Source organism: Petaurus breviceps, unplaced genomic scaffold, assembly GCF_028583685.1.
Source record: "Petaurus breviceps papuanus isolate PSGF00001 unplaced genomic scaffold, PetGlider_PUasm1.0 120, whole genome shotgun sequence".
NCBI lineage: Eukaryota > Metazoa > Chordata > Mammalia > Diprotodontia > Petauridae > Petaurus > Petaurus breviceps.
Genome location: NW_027185627.1, coordinates 3,755,190 through 3,771,902, shown reverse-complemented (window position 1 = coordinate 3,771,902; position 16,713 = coordinate 3,755,190). Strand labels below are relative to the sequence as shown.

General features: G+C 40.2%; 1 protein-coding gene across 1 annotated transcript in view; it reads right to left on the bottom strand.

Moving 5' to 3' along the window:
- Positions 1–16,713, bottom strand: part of DNAAF8 (dynein axonemal assembly factor 8) — a 31,450-nt gene that overhangs the window by 12,710 nt on the left and 2,027 nt on the right. Inside the window, exons 2-6 of the mRNA XM_069090127.1 lie at positions 13,773–13,958; positions 10,206–10,304; positions 6,532–7,065; positions 4,326–4,443; positions 2,790–2,931 (exon numbers count right to left, since the gene is read on the bottom strand). Of these exons, the coding sequence (XP_068946228.1) occupies positions 2,790–2,931; positions 4,326–4,443; positions 6,532–7,065; positions 10,206–10,304; positions 13,773–13,958 (1,079 nt within the window). The remainder of the gene's footprint in view (positions 1–2,789; positions 2,932–4,325; positions 4,444–6,531; positions 7,066–10,205; positions 10,305–13,772; positions 13,959–16,713) is intronic.

Genomic DNA, 16,713 nt, shown 5'->3' with positions numbered 1-16,713 from the left:
TGTAGTCAGGTCCTGTTTGGTCCTAGGGCTGGGGTCAGCTCCCAGAGCACTGAGCTGGCCCCTTCCTGGTGGCCTGTCGGGCTGTCCTCAGTGGGAGGTTGGCCTCTCTGTGTCATTTTGTGAGTTCTGTAGCTCCAAAGTTTCTTCAGAGTCACTTTTTACATGAATTGGAGGAGGTAGAAGCCCGAGCCCCAAGGAAGTCCTATCTTTACTTCGTCATCTTGACTCCACCCTGAAGAAAGACTTTTTAAGGATGAAGAGACCTGAGCAGGTTTTTAGAGGTGATGGGGAAGAAGCCAGTAGGTTGGAAGAGATTGAAGATGAGAAAGAAAAAGGAGATGATTGATGAGTGAAACTTCCAAAAGGGGCAAGAGGGTAGGAGGAAAAGCATATGTTTTAGGCAAGGAGAAAGAGAAGGGACACCTCAGCCTCAGAGAATGGAACAAGAAGGTAGGTGAAGACATGGAGGAGTTTTGAGGTGGGGGGCAAGGGATGTCTCTTGCTAGCTTCATTTCTCCCAGGTAGTCTTGTAATCCTTGTGGCTGGGTCATTCTTTTCTCACTTACTGTGGAGTTACTCTCTTCTTACGTGTTTACATCTTGGGCTTCTCTCAACCCATAGTGCTTCTTCATTGAGACTGGCACTTCTATTTACTCATTTCTAATGTCAGTTTCTGTATTAGGGCTTTGTGCTTTGTTCAAATTCTGCCCTCTCTCTTACTCCTGGATGGTGTAGTCAGGTCCTGTTTGGTCCTAGGTGACGTGGCTCAGACTAGGCCCTGCCTTCTGTAGGAATTCCAGGGTTTGGTCTCACGTTCCTGGTGTCTTGATTTTGGCTTTTGCCTAAGACTCTTCTCTGTCTCCTCTTCCTTGAACAGACTCAAATCTCAAGTTTTCTTAGGTCCCTTGCTAGAACACTGATGATCATGGATTTCTCTGGTAGCATGCCTCTTGCAAGATCATAGATGCTTTATTCCCAGGAGCTGCTGTGGCCCTTTCTCCTGCTGTGGTTTGGGAGTGTGATGCCTGGGTGGGAAGGCCACTTAGGCACAGGTCTGGTGTGACTTATACAAATGATCCATTTGATTCTTGAAATAATCCTGTGAGGTGGGTTTTATCATCCCATTTTATGGATGATGAAAAAAGCCTAGATACTGACTTCCCCAGTATCACACAGCTAGTCAGTGTGTGAATCTGTACTCAAAGCAAGGTCTTACTGATTCCCAAGTACAGTGTTCTATACCTACTGTGTACACATGACTCAGAGGTCATACAATTCAACCTCTGCATGAGCAGCAAGGCCCCAATGACCATCTAGCCTCCCTCTGTCAGAAGAACTCCAGGAATGGAGGACTTGTGATTTTACAAAGCAGCACATTTCACTTTTGGATGGTTTTGAAGAAAGGGAAAGACAAATTGGTGTGAAGCCCTTTCAAGTGAAGGTTGTGGCCAGTATGTAGGCAGAGAGGATGAGTTCAAGTCAGGGATGGCTAGCAGGTAAACCTGACTGGTGCAAAGGGTACATAAATGTAGGGAAGTAATGACAAATGAAGGGGGAAGTTAGGAGTTGATCAAGATTCTTTATCCTAGGCTTAAAGGTAGCCATTCCAGGCAAAAACTAGAGGCTTGTTCTATTTGTACAGTCCTATCTAGCAGATCATAATATTAATAATATAATAACTTAATAATATTAGTTATCTAAAGATTCAATTGAATTCAAATCAAATCAATGAACATTTATTAAGCTACAATGACTTAATGGATTGGCCATTGGCCTCCCCAAAGTAGGGGTCATGGTGTTGAGCCCTACCTAGAAATCAGACTGCAAGTTGCATTAATGCTCTATTTTGAGAGGCAGCATGGACTTGGAGCACTGGACTGAGTTCCACCTCTAACACTCTGAGGTACTTCAATTTTACCTAACCCCTTTGAGCTAAGCCTCAGTTTACCCATAGGATTAGACTTAGTTTATTTGACCTCAGGGTGCAGAATTAGGAAGACAATTACAGATTTCTAGTCTTGGGAATCATCTAGTCCAACTGAGTGGGAGTAGCGGAGAGGCAGATCTAGGTTTGGAGAAAAGAAATACTTCCTAAAACAATGAAAGATTTTCATAAGAGGAATGAGCTGCCTTGGGCAGCAGCAGGCTTCCCTTCATCAAAAGTCTGAGAGGTTGAACAACAGCTTATTGGGGATAAGATTCCTGCTCAGGTAGGGACTGGACTGGATGATCTTTCAGCTCTGAGATTTTATGATTCTATGAAATTACTGTGATCATTCCAATGCAGATCACCATGATTGAATCAGAAGAGAAAGAAGTAGCTTGGCATGCCTTGGTATCATCCAAAGACCTGAATTTCATAGGATCAGAGACGTGGAGCTAGAAGGGAGCTCAGAGCTCATATGTGAGCCCATAAAGTGCAACCTCATTGTTCTACTTCATTTTTCTCTGGGCCAACATTTCCCATAGTCCCTTCTAACAAACTCTAATTTTATTTTATCCTATTTTTGTAAATAGCATTTTATTTTCTCCAATTACATGTAAAGATAGTTTTCAACACTCACCTTTATTAGATTTTGAATAATATCTACTTTTAATACATGGATGTAGTCACCAATGATTAAGAATTCAATTGTTTGTGGTATTTACATTCCTAATGTTGACACTGTTTTGTGTCAATTTAATTCAACAAATATTTACTGAGCTCCTGAAGAAGGGAAGTTTGGGATACTGTGTGGTAAAACTAACATATGTCAGAACTGACTCCGCCAAATGCTGCAAGGGCTTACCTGCTTCTGACTTGGTCCTCCATAGGGTGGCAGAGCTTGTCAGAAGGTTTCTTACGGGGTAAGGATAAATCTTTAGACTGTTTGGCACACAGGGCGACTAGCTGCTCCATAATTCTGTCCTGGGAGTTAGACACAAGGCTTTCTGCAGATTGGTGAACAAGAACAAAAATGTTTAGTGATTGGCCAGCTCTTCCCTATTTCACTGATAAACTAGACCTTTAGGTTGAAGCCACAAGCCCATGAAATCAGATGCAGCAGGTCTGTTGAAGGTTTTAAACTGCCCCAAAGATATAAAACTCATTCAAACCATTGTGAACTACTGGACTACAGTCCCCCACTAATGTAGTTTGGTATCTGCTGTAGAGAGGTCATTGAGAGTCAAGAAGACCTGAGTTCAAATTTGGATACTGGCACTAGCCATGTGACCTTGGGAAAGTCACTTAATCTCTGTTTGCCTCAGTTTCCTCATCTGTAAAATGAGGATACTAATAGCATCTACCTTTCGGGGTTGTTTTGGAGGATAAAATGAGATATCTGTAAAATGATTTGCAAACCTTTTTTTTTTGCCTTTTGGAGGGGCAATTGGGGTTAAGTGACTTGCCCAAGGTCACACAGTTAGTAAGCGTTAAGTGTCTAAGGCTGAATTTGAACTCATGTCCTCCTGACTCCAGGGATAGTGCTCTATTCACTTGGCCACCTAGCTGCCCCCATGATCTGAAAACCTTAAAGCATTATATAAATAAATATTAGCTATTATTATTTCTTAACCTCATATTCTCTCCTCTAAGGCTCTACACACTTTTGAAAACTAGAGAGGATGAATGGGTATCTAAGGGATGATCAGGTAAGCATTTTTATTTTATTTATAAGCTTCTCATGAGCAATAAAAATTATTTTCCATTTAGCCTACTAATTTTTTTTTAGTCTTCTAAAGTGAGAAGTGGGGTGGAAGTGAATTAGAAATTTTAAAAAATAAAGGGTTTATAACAGCAGATTGAAGTTAGACAAAAGGAGAAATTAGTTAAAATCATATAAATCACTGAAAGACATAAACAAGGAAACACTGGGGGAGGTAGGAAAGCAAGATGCATTTTAAAGATAATCAGAAACACTATGAGAAAAAGTTGTTTGTCCTTTGTTCTCAAAGAGGGCCATGACATCAAGGAGGTGATGCTGTGACATGTAAGTGAATTGGATTTAAGGGAGGCAGGGCTGTGCAAGGTCACCAGCCTCACTTTCTCCTCCAGAGCCATCTGGGTCCAGTGACCAGATATTCATCAGGATGACTGGAGATGGCCCAGGATGCAATGGGAGACCCTGGCCCTTTTAGGCTAAGGCCTTTTCCATACTCACTTAGAGTGAGGCAATGCCCATTCAGTAGAAATATCAGATAGGAAGAATGAAGTAAGAACCACAAAAAGTTACCAAGGAAACAGTTAACGGTATTTTTTTTTTAGTGAGGTTAGGCTTCTTGACAATTCATACAAGGAAGTGTATACCATGAAATTCATTTTTACTGTATAAAAAAAGTTGGACCTCGGCTTTTAAAAGAAGGGTCGACTTCCCAGTATGTGGCTCCTGTTGCATATTCTCCCTGGCCTTTTTGTGCTTCCAGGTTTTGAAGTATGTCATCTAAATCCAACTCTTCAAGTATCTGAAAAATAAAACTACCTGGTAAGGCAAAATTTATGTGCAAGTTTTATACTGTCACACAGATGAGAAATTTCTAAGTCTAATGTCCCTACAATTAAGTATGGGACATCTTAAAGGTACAAATGAATGTTTTAATTAAATGTCCCTGTCCTGCCCAAGCCAAGTTTCAACACAGTCCACCTAAACCTTTGTTAACTGCAAAAACAAACAGACTGATAATTATTCTTAGAAAGGAGGAATGCTTTCATATATTCACCCATGGATCATAGGCTCATAGATTTAGAGCTAAAAAAGACCTGAGAGGTCATCTAGCACAATTTCTTTAGGTTAGAGATGAGGAAACTGAGGCCCAGAGAGTTTAAGTGACTTATTCAAGGTCAGACTGGTAACTAACAAGAAGCAGGCTATTTCACACAAGCAGGATCAGGATTTGAATGAAGGTTCTGAGAGCAAATTCGTTACTCATTAAATGCTTTACTCAAGCTAAATGGAAGCTAGTCTATAATTTGTTTCAAAACTAGCTTATTTATATGAGTTTTTAAATGTTTGAGGAAAACTGGCTTGAACTCTTCAAAAATAGGTTCACTGAAGGAAGTTATAAAACTATTGTTTTGAAAAGACATGGTTTTAACATTAATCAAATATTCATTAGAAGGGACCCTAAAATTTGGCAAATAATCAGTTTGCTAAGTTAACTTTTCTGCTAACTTGGTTAGATGGTCCCATATGCAACTTGCAGGGCAGAGGGAAAAACCAAGATTGAAAAGCTTGTCTACTAAGATACCCCAAACCCACAGAATGGCTTGAAACAAGGATAAGCAGTTCACTCTGGCTTGTTTGGCCCAGTGTGCTTTGTATTGTTATTTAGGGGTTCTGAGTTACCTGAGGTTAGGAACTATTCTTCCACATCTTTGTACTAATACTTGGACTAGTACAGAGTACAGGCCATAGATCAGTAAATATTTGTTTAAAGGCTTTAGTGCTGGAAAGGACGTCTAGTTGAACCATTCCCACACCTACCCCCAAAACACACATTTTACAGATAAAGGAACCTTAAGCCCAAGGTCACACTGCTATTTGTAGCAGCAAGCACCCCAAGCGTCCTCAGGGTTTGTTTCCAGCACAGGTTCTTGGATCTGCTTTGATAAAGGAAAGCAACTCAAAATGGGTTAACAAGCTTACTTTAATCAATCAGACATATATCTTTTACCTAGTTCAGGGGAAAAAGGTCAGCACCCCGAACTTCAAAGTACACAGACAGAATTATCAAGACAGAAACAGATCAAGTAGACAGATCTCCAAACTGTCCAACCATTACATCCATACCCAGTCAACATCTGGGTTTCAACATCTAGGTTTTTCAAAGGGGGGGTGCCTCTGGACAGCGGCTTCCCAGAATCCAGATCAAATCACAGAACACTTCTCAAAGTGAGCCCCCAAAACAAAGCCTCACATCAGGGCTTATATAGCCTTCTCCTGGCTCAGAGAATGTAACAACCTTTTGGACCCACTGGCCAATCAAAAAGTATCTACTCAAAAACAAGCCTCCCACCCCAGGCTCCAGGTGCACTTTAGCCTAGGGGCAGGGAAGATCTTTAAAATTTACATTCTCATTACACTATTTTACAGACATAACTGAGCCTGATCTCCAGACTCCATCATCTTTCTCCAGTGCACAGTTTGCATGTAATTGAATGGCACTATTTCTTCTCCCCAGGGCATATCTTTCCTTCTTTTCTTTTAGCAAACAGTAAGAGCAAACGTAGGTGTATACAGGGGCCTACTTTGCAAAAGGCTTAGACATTTCACTTTAAAATGGCAAAGCTTTAAGCTTGGAGAAAAATGCTTATTAAATAAATTGGCTGGATTTAAGGAATGTGTTCTTCCTCAAACATGGATACTTACTAATTTAATGAGGTCAGTCTTGATTTAAGATGTAGAAAACTGGCTTTTCTTAGAGTTAATGTAATAATAAATACTAGGAGTGACAGTGAGCTCTCATCCCACAGCAAACACAATCCAGGAAATACTGAAGGCAATTGCAGCAGTTGCGGAACACAACCCAGGCTGTACTGTTTTCTGGGCCTACCTCAAGAGACCGTAGTTTGAAGCCTTCATATTTGGCTGGCATCTTTTCTTCTATATCCTCTGACTCAGTGGATTCATGCGCCTTGGGTTCTGTGAATTGTGAACGATTCAAATTTTCAAGTGGAGACTCCTTGATTTCCTTGCGAAGTATGTCCTTCTCTATCATCCTTCTTCTCTCTTTTCTCATAGCTTTTATGCTTGTGGAATCGGACTCTTCAGAAGAAGATGAATTAACAATGCCTAAATTGTCAGTTGTGAGAATTTTTTTATAGGTTGAAGTTGGGAACTCTTCTACCTGGGGTCCCATGATAACAGCCTGAGCACTAGATCTAAACAAGTCCCAGGTATCTCCTTTGTGCCACTTGGTACTTTCTTCAGTGATCTCAAAATGAATGTCTGTTTGAATTTCTTCAGTGTGTGCAAATGGTGGACAGATCAGCAAAGGCTTGCTAGCATCTTTCCCTTTAAGAATGGTTGAATCCTTTATCCCTTCATACCACTTCTTTCCAGTGTTTATCATAGATTCCAGAAGCTGCTACCAAAAAATGAAAGTTATGTGTTATAAATAAGTGCACTAAAAAAAAATCTAATGTAATCTATCTTCTTTTAATCCTAATATTTTTGCATTGTTCAGGACCTCTAGGTTGTGGAATATCTCTGTTGACAACTCCTGTTGGCATTTTGGGCCCCCCAGTTTAAGTGAAACGCCAAAATTAAATATGTACAAGTCTCTTGTGAAGTCAGTTTTAATACAAAGTATTAAAAATAGCTTCATTAAAGCTATTCTAGTAATTAGCATAACATTTTCATTTTGATTTGAGCTCCTTGGTACGCCTATAGGCCCTGCACAGTTAAAGTAAAAAGCTAAACAAATTAAAATTAGAAACAGGTTGTTTTGGGTTCTAAATTGCTGATCTGGAGGCTGCCTATCTGTCCTGATGGGATTGTCAGTTGTACTTTTTCAAAATGTCTGTACTGAGATAGAAAGTATACACTAAATTATTATTTCTGGAAACAGAATGTACTAAGATTTAAAACGCCTCTGCCACAAAATATAAAATTTCTAGAAATGCTGCCTCAGGGGCAGTTTAATGATACCCTGTTACAAATGCTGCAGTTTGGAAAACTTATTTGACTATGAAAACAAGATAAAGACTATACTATTGTATCTTCTGATTTGAGATTACTAAGGCTGTGAAATTTAAATAATGAAAAGTATTGTTTTAGCCATGGTCTGACTTGAAATAATTGAATCTATGGTAACATGCATAATATAGTGGCTAATAGGCAGTAAATAAATACAGGTTAATAAATAACGAGGGTTATAAATATAAACCTAGTGGGGCAGCTAGGTGGCGCAGTGAATAGAGCACTGGCCCTGGAGTCAGGAGGACCTGAGTTCAGATCCGGCCTCAGACACTTAACACAAAAACTAGCTGTGACCTTGGGCAAGTCACTTAACCCCAATTGCCCCTGCCTACCCCCCTCCAAAAAGCAAAAAAAAAAAAAAATAGATAAACCTAGGAATACTTTATAAAATATTCATCATTGAGAAACCTGGGATGGAATAAGAAAACAGAAGCTTGGCCAACAGAAGGGTTATTCTGCTAGTTAATAAAGCTCTTAATGCAAAAGAATCTACTGATATAATTCATTGATATTCAACTAATAAACGGTAGAAATAGGGAACATTAAAGTGAACTGGGCTGTTTCCACCTAAACGTGTTGATGTGAGGAGCAAGGAATCTATGTGTTTGGGCATTAAGGTAAATGGGCTGATGTTGATAGGGTATATCTAGGCATTGCCATATACCAGGAAATTTCTATGCCAGCAGTGGAATGTTCCTATATTGTTGGCCAGCGGGACATAGAATTGTATGATCATAAATTCATAGCTGGAATAATCTTAGAGGTTATTTAGTCCCTTCATTTCACAGATGAGGAAAAATGAGGCCTAGTGTGGTTAAGGGATTTGTCCATGATTACAGAGGCAGAATGCATCCTTAGGTCCTCTGACTCTCAATCCAAGGCTCCTTCCAGTACACCCTCCTGATTTCCCATGTACTGGTATGATGTTGTATAGTTACTATCAGAGTCTTCTGAGGAATGCTGATGATAATTATTAACTTTATTACTATTGATCATACTAATTAATACTAACTCAACTCACCTGGCCTAGGAATGTCACAGATCAAGTGATTTTTAGAAGAGACCAGCTGATTCTTCATTGCTGTTTAAACATATTCAAAAAGGCTGTGTCTACATGTCGGTACAACATTTTAGAAGTGAAAGCAAGTTACCTAAAATGTTTTTTTTACTGAGAACAAGAGATCTGATCGTATCAAGACAGTCAAACACGGATAACTAGGTTTGGTTTTAGTTTTGTATTTTTTAAATCTGGTTTAGGCTGTTGGCTAGTGGCTAATAATCAACAGCCTGCATGAATAGAAGGTCTGGGGCACCAATCCGGTACTATTCTAGCCCCCAGCAGGGTGCTACTGATTACCCCATTTACCATGGAGATGGGTCTACTCAAAAAGGTTTTCATACTTTTTTTTGTTTTTTGGAGAGGCATTTGGGGTTAAGTGACTTGCCCAAAGTCACACGGCTAATTTTTGTGTTAAGTGTCTGAGGCTGGATCTGAACTCAGGTCCTCCTGACTCCAGGGCCAGTGCTCTATTCACTGCGCCACCTAGCAGCCCCACTAGGTTTATATTTATAACCCTCTTTATTTATTAACCTGTATTTATTTACTGCCTATTAGCCACTATATTATGGTCCCAAAAAAGGATCTGATGAAAATGATGGATTCCACAGAGACCATAACTTAAATTAATAACTAGAAATAGTGAGAGCATGGCTTAAACCCCCTATCATCCTTCAGGTACTGTACTGGATCTTCTTTATGCTGAACCCCATTACTCTTTCACGGTTCTGATTTGTAGCAACAAAATGGCTGCCATCATGGCATACCTAGAATATAAAGTAATTTTATATAACCATATAAATAAGTATTGACCAACAGGGCCTGCCCCTCTATGAAAATGAACTATAGGAAAATGCAAATATAATTTCTTAACTACTATATTCACTTGCTTTTGTTTTTTGTATATTTTATTCATTGAATGTTGATTGATATTTCATATTAATGAAGAACATACTTTATTAATGTATGCATTAATGATGCTGTATACTTATTTTATTTATGTTAATTTAATTTATCATTGTATTCTTATAGTGGTATTACAAAATAAATATTGTTAAAAACTGAAATGTAGGGGCAGCTGGGTGGTGCAGTGAATAGAGCACCAGTCCTGGAGTCAGGAGGATCTGAGTTCAAATCCCACTTCAGATACTTACTACTTACTAGCTGTGTGACCTTGGGCAAGTCACTTAACCCCAATTGTTCTGCCTTCCCCCCTCCAAAAGAGCAAAAAAAAAAACCCCAACTGAAATGTGGCTCACAACATTGATATTATTCCAATGCTTAGTATTATTAAGATAACACAGGAATGATGAGAAACATTGTGAGAACCAGAAGCAATTTTCATAGGTTGATAAAGTTTTCCAGGTTAAAGCAATGTTGGGCTTTATAGACAGAGAAAAAGTGTCTGGGTCTTGGAGAATCAAAGTCATAAAGTGGATGAGTTTAAAGGTAGAGAGTATAAAGAGAACCTGAATGTCGGGGTCATCTGCCAATTCTTCAGTTAAGTCCGGAATCAGATTTTCTTCATCTCGCTGGAAGATGAATAATTCCCCATCTTCCTCATCTGACTGTCAATAAACAATGCACATTTAGGATCATTAGAAGAGGTAGTGGTTAACAGGGCAACAACATAAGAACCAGGAAGACTGTTTGACAATCCAAGAAGCTTCTAGCTCCCAGCCCCCACTCAGCGGCTTAATCCAGTGGCCTGCACAGACGAGAGTTTAAGAGGTCCAACCTGTATTAAAATTGTGATGAGAATGACCAGTCAGCTTTAGGAGGATCACAAGTAAATCTTCTATGGTTGTTTTTTAATTTAGCTACTTTCTGGAGAAATGGAAACAGAGCCATCTGGTGGCCATCACTTATCTCCAGCTCTATCTTCCATATCACCAAAATCAAGAAAAGAAAACAAACCATTGCATTGGTTCATTCATTCATACAAAAAAATATATCATAAGTACCGTGTGCAGAATACTGTGATACACCCTGGAGCATATTTAAAGTGAAAACCTGATTTGGAGCCAAAGTAAAATATTCCTGATGGTGAATCGTAACTATGCTACTAATTTTTGAATCCTGTCTACAACAGGGTTTCCAAAAGGAAAATGGTCAGCGATAATATGACACATTAATAAGAAGCAAATGTTTTCTGTGATAAAATAATGGCCAAGTCAGTCAAATATAGGTCAGTTGGGAATTTTAGTCAACAACTGTGTTCCTATGCTGAGGACTAGTCACATCTCGGACTTTTGGAATCACAATGATTGCTCAATACCTATCACTACTCACAGTTTAATAGCTGCCATAAACCATATACGAAGTTCCCAGTGGACAAACAGGTTATCTGGAAATGATCACACATTTCCCCACAGAAACAATTCTAGAGCAATCTACCCTTGACATGACTGGCTCTTCATTTGTATGGATATATGGTAAGTGTAGGAATACCTATACCAACTATGAGGGGGCAGTGAGGTGGTATGAGAGGTCATGAGATACGCATTTGAATCTAAGCTCCAACTCTTACTAGCTATGTGTTCACAGGCAAGTCAATATCCAAAGCCTCAATATCCCAAGACCTTACAGGGCTGTCATGAGTAAAGTGCTTTGAAAGCTTTGTAAAATAATAATAATTATAGTGGTTGTGCCTGGGTATGCCCCTAGAAGGCCCTTCCTCCTTATGAAGACCAAAGATTTAAATGAGGAAGGAACTTTAGCATTTACCTAGCAGTTTTCTCATTTTATAAGTGAGGCAATTGAGGCCCGGAGAATTTTCCAAAGTTAAAAAAAGTAACAAATAGCAGAACTGAGATTCAAACCCAGATTCTCTGACTCCTGATCCAGTGATCTTCCTGTTGAACCAATGCTGCATCCAACAGAGGGTAGACAGCAGAAATGTCTTCCTGAAGGAAAGGACATTAGAAGGATGGAGTGTTCTCCCTGGAGGAGATGAATCACACACAGACATGGAGACCCTAGGCTGCCTGCACACCCAGAGGGAGGGCTATGTATCCATGAAACCCAAACAGGGAACCATGTCTGTGTAGAAAACACTGATATCAGAGACATGAAGGGGTGAAGGAGCTGCTGCCCAATGGAGATGTGAACAGTTAACAACAAGGAGACAGATGTGGAAGAAGGAGCTGGTCCTGTTCCTTTTACTAGTACTGTGAACCACAAGGGCTGTATCCATCCCAAAGGTGGTAGAACCAACAGAGGGGAGGGTTGACTTTTCTAGAAATTATATGTTCTTCCTCTTTTCAGAGGGGGATTGGTTGAGGGAGAAGAGAAATTGTATTGTACAGGTCTCTGACGAAATGAGGGATTGCATGGAGAGACTGCTTGACTTGTTAGCAACCCTGAGAAGGAAGGAGAGTTGTTTTGGCTGTTTATGAGCTTGAGTAAAGTCCTTTACAATTTTATATCAGGTTAAATAAAACCTATCCTACATTTGATGTTTTGTTACCTTGACAGCCCTCACAGAAGCTAAGAGTTCTGCAGGAAAAATAGTCAAATTCTGATATTTCTAAGGGAAACCAGGGTGAATGCAAATTTAGCTAAGTTCTAATGTTCCCAAGAGGAATCCTGGGTGACATCACGTGCTAAAGGGATGCAGGGGAATTACTGAGAAGCCCCCAAGACAAACTCAGGCCTGTGTGAATCTAGAGCTTCTTTGGGCCTGGGTTGCTCAATCACAACATATTTCTGTGTAGATCTTTAAAGTCTGCAAAGTGGTTCTCTCACAATAATCATGTGATGCAGGTAGGATACGCTTTATTCTGTCCATTTTACAGAAGAGGAATCTGAAGCTCTTCCCCATGGTCACAGGGTAATCAATCAACAAACATTAATTAACTACCTATAACATGCCAGGCACTGGAGATGTAAAGACAAAATCAACAGTCCCTACATTTAAGGCTCTTACATTCTAATGATGCAGACAACAGATACCTAAAGTCAAAGCTGGGATTCAAACCCAAGTCTCCTGACTCCAACTCAAGCCCCCGTTCCACTCTGCCTCACTGCTTCCCCATAAAGAATCAAAGGTCAAATCCCATTAGACTGACCCCATTACAGATATGCTGTTATTCCTGGATAACTTGTTAGAAATGATAAGTCTCAATTTGTGAAAACCATAAAGGAAGTGATTTGTCATAAAAGCAGTTTCAGTCTGTGTTCAAAAGTGGCTGATGATTCAGTGTCTCTTGGTCAAGCACTTACTAGTGTAAGTAATACCTAAACTGAGGTGTGAGAGCATGTGGAGGATGATGGTTACTTGCCAGGAGAACGAATGAAGCTTTAGGAACTCAGTAACACCTTAGCTGTCTGGAGTTGGTTAGCAACCAACAAGTGTGACAAACAAAGAATGAGAGAGTTCATCTATCCCAGCACCTTTAACTTACTGATAGGGAAACAGAGGCCCAAGGACAAGTTCCTATCTTTGCAAATCTTTTGCCTACATGTGAAAATAAACAAGGGCTCTCCTTTACAGAGAATATGGAGCTGAAGAAAACAATTGCTATCTTGTTATTCTTTGCCTTAGAGAATTTGTTGTAACCTGATCAGCAAAGCACTATGGGCCAGAAAACAGGGCTACCACTTAGAATGCTCCTTTGTATAGAGTTCACCCCAGTGGAACTTTGCCAGTAGCTGCTGCCAAGGGCCCTCCTCATCTTCAGTTCAGCAGCATGACTTGTAACATGAATTCTTAACAGGATGCTTGGAAACACTGAAGTGTCACTTAGGAAGACCAAGTAACAGTAAAGGAACTGAGAGAATGACAATTAGGGATAATGGGGAAAAAGGGGGGGTGGAATAAAAGAAAATTGAAAGGCTTTAAGGACAACAAAATCAGTTATGCCAAGTTGAAAACACGAATATCATCTAATTTACAATCTATGAAAATTTAAAAGGTAAGGAATAGACCTGGTACACAGAAAATAGGGAGACATGGTCACATAAGTGGATGTTCTGTTCATCACGGAAAAACGTTCTCTGACCTATAGAATTCACACTGAACAACTTCGACTTACCGAGGAAGAATCTGAGTCAAAAGATGGGAGCTGTTCTTTCACTGAAGCCAAGATAGATCCCCACATTGATGTATCATACAGGCAAGGCAACTGATTGTGGCCAATGAGATAATCTTGCTTATCATTTGAGGCCATAGGTAACAATTGCCATACAGATACCCCATCCACAATCACTTGAGCATTACACTAAAAAAAAATAGGAGGCAAGGTAAGAAAACTATAATAGATTACGTACATAAAGGTCAGAGTTTGTATGATTTAATTATAGAATATCTGCTTCTTTGCTTTTTTTTTTTTTGAGGGCAATTGGGGCTAAGTGACTTGCCCAAGGTCACATGGCTAGGTTTGTGTGTGTGTGTGTGTGTGTGTGTGTGTGTGTGTGTGTGTTAAGCGTCTGAGGCCGGATCCGAACCTAGGTCCTCCTGACTCCAAGGTTGGTGCTCTATTCACCTATCACCTAGCCGCCCCAATTATAGAATATCTGAGCTCTTAATATTATTGAAGAGGAAACCAAATTACACACAGATAAAGTTATTTCTATAAAAGAGGGGGTGGTGTTTGGTCCACACCTGTGATTTCATCAGTATGTTGAACTCCCAGCCTAGCTCACCGTCAGTCAGTTTGACACATGTGAGGCAGGGCTTAAACCCTGGTCTTCCTACCTCCCTTCAAATGTGGCCCTGTATCCACTGTACCACACTGTTTCAATATCTTGTGATCATACAGAATGTTAATAGCATGGTTGTGCTATTTGCCCAATTTCAAGACCAGACATCTTTCTACTATACAACACAGGCTCCCCTGTCTTCCCCAAAAGATCTAGGATAGACTTAATTCACTTAAACATTTATTAGACATCTACTGTTTGGATGGATTCTGAGAGAGAGATGGCATAATGTAGAGGGAATTGACCAGGAAGGCACACAGATCTGGGGTGCAATCCTGCCTCTGATACATCCTAGCTAAGTGACCAATACCTTAATCTTTCTGGGCTCTAGGCCAGAGTGACAAACACGAACCTGCAAACTGCTTTGTGGTTCTCATACTTCCAAATGGGGTCTGAGGTAGATTAAAATGTAATTGCGAATCTTACCAAAATAAATAAAAATACAATAGAACAGATATAACATTAACAGAGGGGCAGGTAGGTGGCACCATGAAGAAAGCACTGGGCTTAGAGTCAGGAAGACTCATCTTTATAAGTTCAAATCTGTCCTGAGACACTTATAGTTATCCCTTCCAAATCGAGACTTTCCCCATCCCCATTCATATAGCACAGGTTGGCATAAGAAATTAAATGGGAATTTGGGGGGTTTTGAAGAAGCTGCAGGAGATATGTGAAGACCAGCAGATGACACAGAAAAAAGTTTATAAACTCAGAAATGAAAAAAAAATGTGTATAGTATTGTATTATATCAATGTATTTTATCTTTTAATACCATAACAACTCAGACTTCTCTGGTTAAAAAGCCTTGAGGGACAAAAAAATTTTATATAGATTTACCAGATCATCAGGGGTGCCACACCCCTAACTCCTTGATGTACAAGGGATTACCGTACTAGCTATGTGACCCTGGACAAGTCATTTAACCCTGTTTGCCTTAGTTTCCTCATCTGTAAAATGAGCGAGAGGAAATGGCAAACCACTCCAGTATCTTTGCCAAGAAAATCCCCACATGGGGTTATAAAATGCCTGAACAACAGTAACGACAAGGTTTTGTTTTTGTTTTTAAAGCAATTGGGGTTAAGTAACTTGCTCAAGGTTACACGGCCAGGTGTTTCTGGGTGGGTGCTAAGCATCTGAGCCCAGATTCGATCCCCAGGTCATCCCAACACTGGGGCCGGTGCTCTTACTCACTGTGCTACCTGGCTGCCCCAGTAACGACAATGTTAAGTGGTTTTCTAAATCAATATGTGACCTGCAAGGATCCTTGAGGAGATTTGTGGCATTCCTTCCTATTTGAGTTCCATACTACTGCTCTAGGCAACTCTCTAAGACCTAGAAGGTGATGGCCTCCAGTGCTAGAGGAAGTTTCCTCACTCAGGAGGACCTTTTATCAAGGAAATCACAGTTGAGTCCTTATTCCCCACTAAGTGCCAAACTGTAGGCTTGGTGCTGGGAATACAAAGATATCCTCCCCTTCACTCCCTGCAAAAAATAACCCCTTCCTTCAAAGTGCTTACATTCCACCATGGGGAAACATACACAATAAGTATCAAGTACACCTGTACACAAATGTAGACACATACAGAAAACAAAGTCTTTTAAGGAGGGAGAATGATGAAGGGAGAATACTAAGGAGGGTGAAAAGGGAAATCATGAAAGACCTTGTGAGGACAGTGGTGTTTAAGCTGTATTTTGAAGGAAGGTTAGCATTCTAAGAGGAAGGAAAGAATTCTAAGAATGGGGGGATAGTCTATGCCAGGGCTTAGGAACCTGCAGCCTCCAGGCCACAGGTTTCCCCCCTGTCCTATGCAAATGCATGAAGGTAGAATATTGTGCATTGGGAACCACAAGTGGGCCAAAATGGCCAAAACCCAGGGTGTCCAAACAGGGAGTAAGGTATATCAGAAAACACAGTTTGGAGCCAGATTATGAAGGGCTTTAGAAGCCAAGTAGTAGCATTTATATTTTATCCTGAAGGCAACAAGATTGCAATTTCTTGAGCAAAGGAGTGGCAATAGTCGGACATATGGCAAGGAGCTCAATGACTAAGCTACTGCAATAGTTCAGATGAAAGGCAATAACTAGAGTAGAAAGGAGATGGATGTCAAAGAACTTGTAGAGAAAGAACTGACAACACTTGGTAATTGATTAGACATTAGTGGTAAGGAAGTGAGAGTGGACAGTCTAGGGTGATGCTGAGGTAGTAAATCTGGGTGACTGGAATAATGGCAGTAAACAGAGAAATTAGGAAGAGGGCAGGTTGTCAGCTGGGGT